The sequence below is a fragment of the Rana temporaria genome, chromosome 7 (genome assembly GCF_905171775.1).
Source record: "Rana temporaria chromosome 7, aRanTem1.1, whole genome shotgun sequence".
NCBI classification, from domain to species: Eukaryota; Metazoa; Chordata; class Amphibia; order Anura; family Ranidae; genus Rana; species Rana temporaria.
The window spans coordinates 136071028-136081776 of NC_053495.1; the positions used below are offsets into that span (position 1 = coordinate 136071028).

Below are 10749 nucleotides of genomic sequence, written 5' to 3' on the forward strand. Positions count from 1 at the left end.
CTTTAGTGTTCCTTTAAGCCATTCAGCATATGCCAACAACAAAGCAGACGTGAGCGCTGCAGTGATCTGTAACTGCAATACTTTATTCCCATCTTGATTTAAAGGAAATACATGTGAAGCAAAATGTAGAGACGGTCATTCTGCACACGGCACCGCCGATACATAAATGATTCATTCACACGGCAAGATGTAAACATCAATATTTTGTAACCAGCAGTCACCACACAATGCAGCCTATAACATGTTGGCATTTACAGGTCGGCCCTGAGCAATGGCGGCCAATAGGGTCAAATGATGTTGTACGCATGTAAACGTTCGCACAAATATGACATGCATATGGAATACTATTTCTGCAAGATTTCTCTGCCATACAACCTGTGTCCATGATCTCCAATGCAGAACAGATCTGCACTTTGTGGTGTGTGGATAAAAAAGGTGCATGGAACCTAAAACTACTGTTGTGGTACATTGGCAGTAGGGGGCACAGATATAATTGGGCGAAAATAGGGTCATTGGAGTTTTGTCAATAGATTAAAAAAAATTGCAGAAAAATGCACGCTGCGCCCCACTGACCGCTATGCTAGAAAGCGCCCCACTGACCGCTATGCTAGAAAGCGCCCCACTGACCGCTATGCTAGAACGCGCCCCACTGACCGCTATGCTAGAACGCGCCCCACTGACCGCTATGCTAGAACGCGCCCCACTGACCGCTATGCTAGAACGCTATGCAAGAACGCGCCCCACTGACCGCTATGCTAGAACGCGCCCCACTGACCGCTATGCTAGAACGCTATGCAAGAACGCGCCCCACTGACCGCTATGCTAGAACGCTATGCAAGAACGCGCCCCACTGACCGCTATGCAAGAACGCGCCCCACTGACCGCTATGCTAGAACGCTATGCAAGAACGCTATGCTAGAACGCTATGCAAGAACGCTATGCAAGAACGCGCCCCACTGACCGCTATGCAAGAACGCGCCCCACTGACCGCTATGCTAGAACGCGCCCCACTGACCGCTATGCTAGAACGCGCCCCACTGACCGCTATGCTAGAACGCGCCCCACTGACCGCTATGCTAGAACGCGCCCCACTGACCGCTATGCTAGAACGCGCCCCACTGACCGCTATGCTAGAACGCTATGCAAGAACGCGCCCCACTGACCGCTATGCTAGAACGCGCCCCACTGACCGCTATGCTAGAACGCTATGCAAGAACGCGCCCCACTGACCGCTATGCAAGAACGCGCCCCACTGACCGCTATGCTAGAACGCTATGCAAGAACGCTATGCAAGAACGCGCCCCACTGACCGCTATGCAAGAACGCGCCCCACTGACCGCTATGCTAGAACGCGCCCCACTGACCGCTATGCTAGAACGCGCCCCACTGACCGCTATGCTAGAACGCGCCCCACTGACCGCTATGCAAGAACGCGCCCCACTGACCGCTATGCTAGAACGCGCCCCACTGACCGCTATGCTAGAACGCTATGCAAGAACGCGCCCCACTGACCGCTATGCAAGAACGCGCCCCACTGACAGCTATGCTAGAACGCTATGCAAGAACGCTATGCAAGAACGCGCCCCACTGACCGCTATGCAAGAACGCGCCCCACTGACCGCTATGCTAGAACGCGCCCCACTGACCGCTATGCTAGAACGCGCCCCACTGACCGCTATGCAAGAACGCTATGCAAGAACGCGCCCCACTGACCGCTATGCTAGAACGCGCCCCACTGACCGCTATGCAAGAACGCGCCCCACTGACCGCTATGCTAGAACGCTATGCAAGAACGCTATGCAAGAACGCGCCCCACTGACCGCTATGCAAGAACGCGCCCCACTGACCGCTATGCTAGAACGCGCCCCACTGACCGCTATGCTAGAACGCGCCCCACTGACCTCTATGCAAGAACGCGCCCCACTGACCGCTATGCAAGAACGCGCCCCACTGACCGCTATGCTAGAACGCTATGCAAGAACGCTATGCAAGAACGCGCCCCACTGACCGCTATGCAAGAACGCGCCCCACTGACCGCTATGCTAGAACGCGCCCCACTGACCGCTATGCTAGAACGCGCCCCACTGACCGCTATGCTAGAACGCGCCCCACTGACCGCTATGCTAGAACGCGCCCCACTGACCGCTATGCTAGAACGCGGCCCCACGGACCGCTATGCTAGAACGCGGCCCCACGGACCGCTATGCTAGAACGCGGCCCCACGGACCGCTATGCTAGAACGCGGCCCCACGGACCGCTATGCTAGAATGCGGCCCCACGGACCGCCATGCTAGAACGCGGCCCCACGGACCGCCATGCTAGAACGCGCCCCACAGACCGCCATGCTAGAACGCGCCCCACAGACCGATATGCTAGAACGCGCCCCACAGACCGATATGCTAGAACGCGCCCCACAGACCGATATGCTAGAACGCGCCCCACAGACCGATATGCTAGAACGCGCCCCACAGACCGATATGCTAGAACACGCCCCACAGACCGATATGCTAGAACGCGCCCCACAGACCGATATGCTAGAAGGCCAGTCACAATTACATTTACAATTTTATATTTTATTTTTTAAACTGTCCATTTCGGTTTTTGGCCAAGTGCATCCTGAATTTTCAGATTTCGTTTCAGCACCGGAATTTTCATTTTGGTGCACCACTAATTGGCAGCCCAATAAAACTAATGAGCAGTATTAAGATAACGCATGTTAACATGTGCCGTATAATCCACGTCAAAGGGTGTGACTCCAGCTTAAAAACTGATGTTACCCTGTCACCTGCCTGACCCCTCCCACTTTCTCAGGCCTGCCATAGATGGTTTGAGTCTGCTGAACCGGCCGAGATTCGAACCATGTATGAGCAGGCTGAATGTACCCAAGTTGATCGATCAGCTTGGGTACAACCAGCCTGTTGGATTTTACATACGATTATCGTATCAGCTGGGTTATCCGCTAGCAATAATTACTGAATTCAGCTATCCCTGCTGGGAAAATACAACAGTTACAGGAAAGAAATGCGCTCCGTGTATTGGCCGGCCTGAGAAGTCAGGAACACTATCAGACACTAAGGCTGGAGTCACACCTGTGCATTTTTAGTGCTTTTTGCACTACAGTCCATATAACATGGTTTCCCATGGAACACGTTCTGTAGTGCAAAGCTGCACAAGGCACTAAAAATGCATAGGTGTGAATGGAGCCCAAGGACAATTTCACACTGTTGTGGTTCCAGATGCACTTGCTTGTAACAACCATCTTCAGAGACAGTCAGATCAGCTTTCAGCATGCCTGAAAATCGGATTATTCAGCAATATGCATGCCTGGGATAACAGCCAGAAGTTGAATTATTGCTCCATACAAGACAAGTGAAAAGTCATTTTGACACATCTGACCAGCCAGAGAGCAAGGTGCAGCAAAGCAGTTTGTGCTTCCAAGCATTACGTTGGGCTGCCAACGCAAAGCAACAGACCTGAAAATGCACAGGACCCTTTTCCTACCACAGTGCATGGTATGCACATCGTGGTGTGCTGTGTAATGGCCACCAATTCATATGCAGCATAGCACATTTAAAAAAAGGTACATGTAATATTTCCCCCCCCCCCCATCACCTCTACACCCAGAACTAAGAGACCAAAGACCACTGATCACTCAGTTCTTGGGTCCACTCTGAGCACAGGGCTGTGGCTGTCAGTCACCACTCTCTGCCCCTCAAGTGTTCACTAGAATGCTGGGCTGTGGAAGGGGCAGGAGAGGCTGGTTCAGGCTCTCAGTGGCGCACTGAGAGCCTGAGCCAGCTGCCGATCAGGCATCAGGGTGGATCCTGACATTTTTAGAATCCCTGTAGAGCCTGGACCGGATCTGCTGTGTTGGATGACTCCTAGGTCACAGGAGTGCAGAACTACTGCATTCCTGAGACTAAGGATGAGCTCCAGCGTGTTCGCATAGTACACGTGCAGAGCCCGCCAGGAAGTCTGCACGGTGCTGCGCTAATCACAGCCAGGGAGACATTTCCCGATCTCTGCAGCCGAGCATCGGGACAATGTCTCTCTGGCTGTGATTAGCGCAGCGCCGTGCAGACTTCCTGGCGGGCTCTGCACGTGTACTATGTGAACATGCTGGAGCTTATCCGTGACCAAAAGGAAAAGTAAGACCAATAGAGCTTTGACCCTACTTCTCCTTGAAAACCTCCATCTGGGGTACAACTTCTAATGGGAAATGTATCTCCGAGAGGGGCTTTAAAATAATAAAAATAATGTTCATTACCTTACCCCTTGAAGCCCTGGCAGCCAACGCTCTCCTCTACTCTTGAATGCTCTGGGTTCTAGGCAGGCCTTCAGTGTCCTTGCCTACAATGCAGGACTGCTTATCCTCTATTGTATGATCGGCAGAGAGACCACCAGATGGAGTGCCAATGAGAAGTGGCTGTGGAGCACCCCTCACATAGAGAGGAGCAGCCACTGGAGAAAGATATAGGATAAGTAAAACCTTTTTATACTATTCCCCTAGACCAGGGGTCCCTCAAACTTTCTAAGAAAAGGGGCCAATTTACTGTGGAAGTAGAAAATGGGAGAAATAGCACCCCATTGTTAATAAGAAGAAAAATGCTCCACTATTGTTGTCAGTTAGTGGAATAACGCCCCAAGGGCCAGGTAACGGAGAGTCAAGGGCCAGGTAACGGAGAGTCAAGGGCCAGGTAACGGAGAGTCAAGGGCCAGGTAAAGGAGAGTCAAGGGCCAGGTAAAGGAGAGTCAAGGGCCAGGTAAAGGAGAGTCAAGGGCCAGGTAAAGGAGAGTCAAGGGCCAGGTAAAGGAGAGTCAAGGGCCAGGTAAAGGAGAGTCAAGGGCCAGGTAAAGGAGAGTCAAGGGCCAGGTAAAGGAGAGTCAAGGGCCAGGTAAAGGAGAGTCAAGGGCCAGGTAAAGGAGAGTCAAGGGCCACGTAAAGGAGAGTCAAGGGCCACGTAAAGGAGAGTCAAGGGCCACGTAAAGGAGAGTCAAGGGCCACGTAAAGGAGAGTCAAGGGCCACGTAAAGGAGAGTCAAGGGCCACGTAAAGGAGAGTCAAGGGCCACGTAAAGGAGAGTCAAGGGCCACGTAAAGGAGAGTCAAGGGCCACGTAAAGGAAAGTCAAGGGCCGCTTTGGGTCCCTGGGCTGCAGTTTGGAGACTACAACCCTAGACAAAAAAAATGCATTTAACCCTGGCAGTGCAAAGGTGGCCCTTACGTTTCAGAATTGTTAACACCCTGTCCATTGATCTGCATAGAGCTACGCTGGCTCCAAACCGGGGCTCATGGAAAATAATGGTTTTCTATGTTCCCGGTTGACACTAGAACTCTGCATTGAGGTGCGACGCGCTCTATAAAAATGCAGCATATTCCAATGACTATAAGTAAATAAAGAGCCATTGTGTGATGAGCTCAGGCGTGTTCAAGATAGGATCCATATCACCGGGAAGCCATCACCTGTGTGGGCCAATCACCTGTGACCGGGGCGCTTCCGTGGGGTGAGTGGGTAATGCCCCGGTCACAGGCGATTTCTTCCTGCCAGGATTGCCCACAGGGATCAGCGCAAGAGCCCACTTTCTGTGACATTACAATAACAAAAAGTAAAGTGTGACACAACACACTGCACACTATTTATCATGGAAGGCAATGAATGAGAACCGGGACAGAGCCACCTGTCACCCTCCAGTGACCCCTGACCTCAGATAACCTGTCAGGATACATGAGGAGGTCAATGGAAAGCTCTCCTGAGACTTGACAGGTCCTCCTCACTATACACAGTCCCTGAGAACCCTGCACAGCTCTGTATGAGGCAGGCCATGCATGCTGGGACCTGTGGTGACACCTCTCCCTCCCCTCCCCCGCTCGGTGTCCTCACCCGCTGCCTTTTAGCCGCTTGATCAGGTAGAGAAGAAGGAGCGCCGCCCCGGCCGCCGAGGAGTTGCGAGCTGTCAGGTACTTGCTGTACACCGGCGCCATGGTCACTGTCAGAAGAGGAGGAGGGCTAGAGGGGAAGCCGGTCAGGGAACCGTAGCATGCTGGGAACTCTGCGAACCCCGCCCATCATGTCATCTCCATAACGACGGCTTGGCTGCAAGGTTAGGGGGTGGAGTCGGTGCAGCAGTAAATTCTGTCCCCCGCCTCCTCGTTCTACTGTTCCCACTACAATGAACTTGATCGTCACCTGACCTGAGAGGGGCTGAGAGCACAGCAATGACCCCCTCGCCTGCCTCAATCACCCACCATAGAGATGTGCACATGCGCCGGCCTCAGATCACACGGGGAATAAGGAGAGCGCCGAGCTTTATGTGGCGGGACAGTGTTTATATTCATACATGGCGGGTAACAGTGTCAGGACAGTGTTTATATTCATACATGGCGGGCAACAGTGACAGGACAGTGTTTATATTCATACATGGCGGGGCAACAGTGACAGGACAGTGTTTATATTCATACATGGCGGGTAACAGTGTCAGGACAGTGTTTATATTCATACATGTCGGGCAACAGTGACAGGACAGTGTTTATTTTCATACATGGCGGGGCAACAGTGACAGGACAGTGTTTATTTTCATACATGGCGGGGCAACAGTGACAGGACAGTGTTTATTTTCATACATGGCGGGGCAACAGTGACAGGACAGTGTTTATATTCATACATGGTGGGCAACAGTGACAGGACAGTGTTTATATTCATACATGGTGGGCAACAGTGACAGGACAGTGTTTATATTCATACATGTCGGGCAACAGTGACAGGACAGTGTTTATATTCATACATGGCAGGCAACAGTGACAGGACAGTGTTTATATTCATACATGTCGGGCAACAGTGACAGGACAGTGTTTATTTTCATACATGGCGGGCAACAGTGACAGGAGAGTGTTTATATTCATACATGGCGGGCAACAGTGACAGGACAGTGTTTATATTCATACATGGCGGGCAACAGTGACAGGACAGTGTTTATATTCATACATGGCGGGCAACAGTGACAGGACAGTGTTTATTTTCATACATGGCGGGGCAACAGTGACAGGACAGTGTTTATTTTCATACATGGCGGGGCAACAGTGACAGGACAGTGTTTATTTTCATACATGGCGGGGCAACAGTGACAGGACAGTGTTTATATTCATGCATGGCGGGCAACAGTGACAGGACAGTGTTTATATTCATACATGGTGGGCAACAGTGACAGGACAGTGTTTATATTCATACATGGCGGGCAACAGTGACAGGACAGTGTTTATATTCATACATGGCAGGCAACAGTGACAGGACAGTGTTTATATGTTTATATTCATACATGGCGGGCAACAGTGTCAGGACAGTGTTTATATTCATACATGGTGGGTGACAGGACAGTGTTTATATTCATACATGGCGGGCAACAGTGACAGGACAGTGTTTATATTCATACATGTCGGGCAACAGTGACAGGACAGTGTTTATATTCATACATGGCGGGCAACAGTGTCAGGACAGTGTTTATATTCATACATGGTGGGTGACAGGACAATGTTTATATTCATACATGGTGGGTGACAGGACAATGTTTATATTCATACATGGTGGGTGACAGGACAGTGTTTATATTCATACATGGCGGGCAACAGTGACAGGACAGTGTTTATATTCATACATGTCGGGCAACAGTGTCAGGACAGTGTTTATATTCATACATGGTGGGTGACAGGACAGTGTTTATATTCATACATGGCGGGTGACAGGACAGTGTTTATATTCATACATGGTGGGTGACAGAAACTTAGCAGAATACATTTGGCCTAAATTTGGGAAGATTATTTGCAACATTTTATAACAGAATAGCGCTATACAAGTCATTCATTCATTCATTAATTCATTCATTCAATCTAAGAAAAACATGGGGTTTTGTTTTGCAAAATGTCGGTATTTTTTCATTTATATAGCAAAAAATAAATAAAATAAGTTCTGATTAAATACCACCAAAAGAAAGCTCTATTTCTGTGAAAAAAACATAATATAAATTGCATTTGTGTACAGTGTTGCATAACTGCACAATTGCCAGTTAAATTAGCACACTTCAAATAGCAAAAAATAACCTGGTCATGAAGGACATAAAACCTTCCAGAGGCCAAGTGGTTAATGGGAACTCATTGTTTATATCCTCTTGTCAGGAAAGTCATGTATGGCATTAAAAATGTGGTATTTTCTTGTATTTTCTTGTCCCTCTGTGTGTCAGGTCATCTATCCTCAATGTGGCTGGAGTGGAGGAGAGGTCTGTTCCTTTGGCTGAAGCTGCAGCATACCTTCCCACTGCTGCTAGAAAGGATGTGGATTGGTGCCATGAAGGAATAAACCAGCTTCTCACTTACGCTCTTGACCTTTCCCTGACAGCGAACAGTCTGCAATGTCCCTTGTACAGGATGAAGTAGGGAATAACCACATGCTGCTGTACAGAACACCGGTGATCTGCCGAGCTGGTTCCGGCTATCGTGAAAGTTCCTGCGCAGGCGCAATCTGATCTGCCGATATGGTTCCGGCTAACGTGAAAGTTCCTTTAAGGACTGCGCAGGCGCAAACTTGCCGACGGAAATCTCCGAAGCTCGGCCGGCATCCAGGGCGACGTGGATTTCGAGGAAAGTGGCCAGTCGGCCTCCTGGCTCTTTTTTTAACATCCTCCAATCCACGGGGATGTTAAAGAATGAGCCTGGATGCCGGGCGAGGTTCGGAGATTTCCGTCGGCAAGTTTGCGCCTGCGCAGTCCTTGAAGGAACTTTCACGTTAGGGAAACCTTAAGGACAAGTCACCGGCACAAGTCCTGACCAGATTCTGTAGGTGTGTTCCAATTTTGAGAGTTTCTAAATCCATAAAAATAAAAATGCAATATATTGCTATTTATCAGTCTAATGTGGTGGTTGTATTCTTTTTATTTATTTTTTTCAAGCTTTTTTTTCCTTTATTTTCATTTTAACATTTTGCCATTAACACACTTCTAGTCTCGGCATGAGAACACTCATTCACTATTGTAACGGAACCCCAAATGGGACAGGGGTTAAATCCATTCACGATATTCCATTCCACCCAAGACAGCTTATCGACACTCCAACCTTCCAACAGACATCCCATTTCCCAGAATAACAAGACTTGCTCTGTTACTGGTTTCAAATGTACGACATCTTTAATGGTTAGCTCTCAAGTTTATATACAGTTCAAGCATGAAAGGAACAATCAAACTCTCCACCCACACATCACACCCTGGGGGGGGGGGGGGCTTCAATACACCTTCAGATGGGCTAATTGCTAAACATTCCAGACATTTTGGCGCCGGTCTATAATTAACATGACCTAATCACTCCACCTGAGAAGTCACATTTCTTCATTAACAGAATTCAAACAAAACACCATCACACAATGAATTCCCCTCAATCCACATCTTTAGACAAACGGTATGTCTCCGACAGAAAGGTATTCACACCTGAGCATCAATAGGCTTTAAACAGTGTTATCACACAATGAAAGGCCTTTCAAGAGCCAGTCTCATTTAACATGTCAACAGTCTACACAGAGAGATGAGTCATAGAATAAAGCAACACTTTGCAATATCTCAAGATCCTGCAATATGAGCTATCAGTAATGTCCCCTGTCCTGTAATTTAGGATATAATTTCTCAGTCACCCTATGGCCCTATCGGACATAAGGTGACCCTAGACATAAGACTCCTTGGTGACGCCGGTACAGGAGTACCCCTCATCCTTCCAAAGTCTCTGTTTGTCACAGGTCATTCCGTTACAACTACATACTGTGTCAGGACAACGGAAACAAGATAAAACTATGGAATCCTGCCCTCTCCTATTCTCCATACAGTAACACAGAAAGGAGCGGTTCAATAATCCTCAGAGATACCTGAGTCAACACTGGCAGAGAGCACAGGTAATTATCAGCTCAGAAGATTTCTGAACTGATTAAGATTGTGAACTGATTAAAAAAGGTATACCAAACCATTTTTAAAGGTATATTCAACACACTAAAAAGGTAGTCAAGTTTACTTTTTTCTTTTTGGGTTTAGATACACTTTGACCCCATACACACTATTAGATTGTCTGCAGATTTTTTTTCTACAGATTTACCAAAACCATGTAGCGCAAGGGCCTGCCTGATTGTATACAAATTGAAACTCTGAAGCCTTGTTTTTCCTGACGAGATTCTTGGAAAGAATCTCTTGCTGCCTGAGTGTACAGACTCTCCTTTCAAAAGAACCGCGGTTCTCTTGAAAGGCAAGAACGCAGTGACGTCATCGCGTACCATGAGCATGCGCTCGTCACATTCGATGCTGTCGCCGCCATCTTGCTGCACCCTACCTACGCCTAGGAAGCTACTGTGCATGCGTTGAAGTCATTTCGAGCATGCACGGGTTTCCACAGCGACAGGTAAGTATACAGACGCTCGGGTTCTTGTCGGGAAACAGGCCGACAAGAATCTCGACGAGAAAATAGAGAGCAGGTTCTCTATTTTTCTCGTCGAGATTCTGGGCAGATTTCCAGACGAGAAACCTGAAAGCCTCGTACACACGCTAGGTTTACTCTCTTGCCGAGAAAACTGAGCGTGTGTACGAGGCTTTAGACTCCTTTCACACTGGAGCGTATTGCAGGCACTATAGCAGGGGTCTTGAATTAAAATTCAAGGAGGTCCGGTCACTAAAAAAAATGTTGGGTCGAGGTCCGAATCTCAAGTCCCCATTTGTCCCCATCACGGTGCCCC

The 10749-nt window shown here is 48.8% G+C and overlaps 1 protein-coding gene across 1 annotated transcript in view; it reads right to left on the reverse strand.

The window, feature by feature from the left end:
• Positions 1 to 6064, reverse strand: part of ABCD3 (ATP binding cassette subfamily D member 3) — a 107010-nt gene extending 100946 nt beyond the window's left edge. Inside the window, exon 1 of the mRNA XM_040359990.1 lies at positions 5881 to 6064. Coding sequence (XP_040215924.1) covers positions 5881 to 5981 — 101 coding nt within the window. The 5' untranslated portion in view covers positions 5982 to 6064. The remainder of the gene's footprint in view (positions 1 to 5880) is intronic.
• Between the last annotated feature and the right edge of the window lie 4685 nt (positions 6065 to 10749).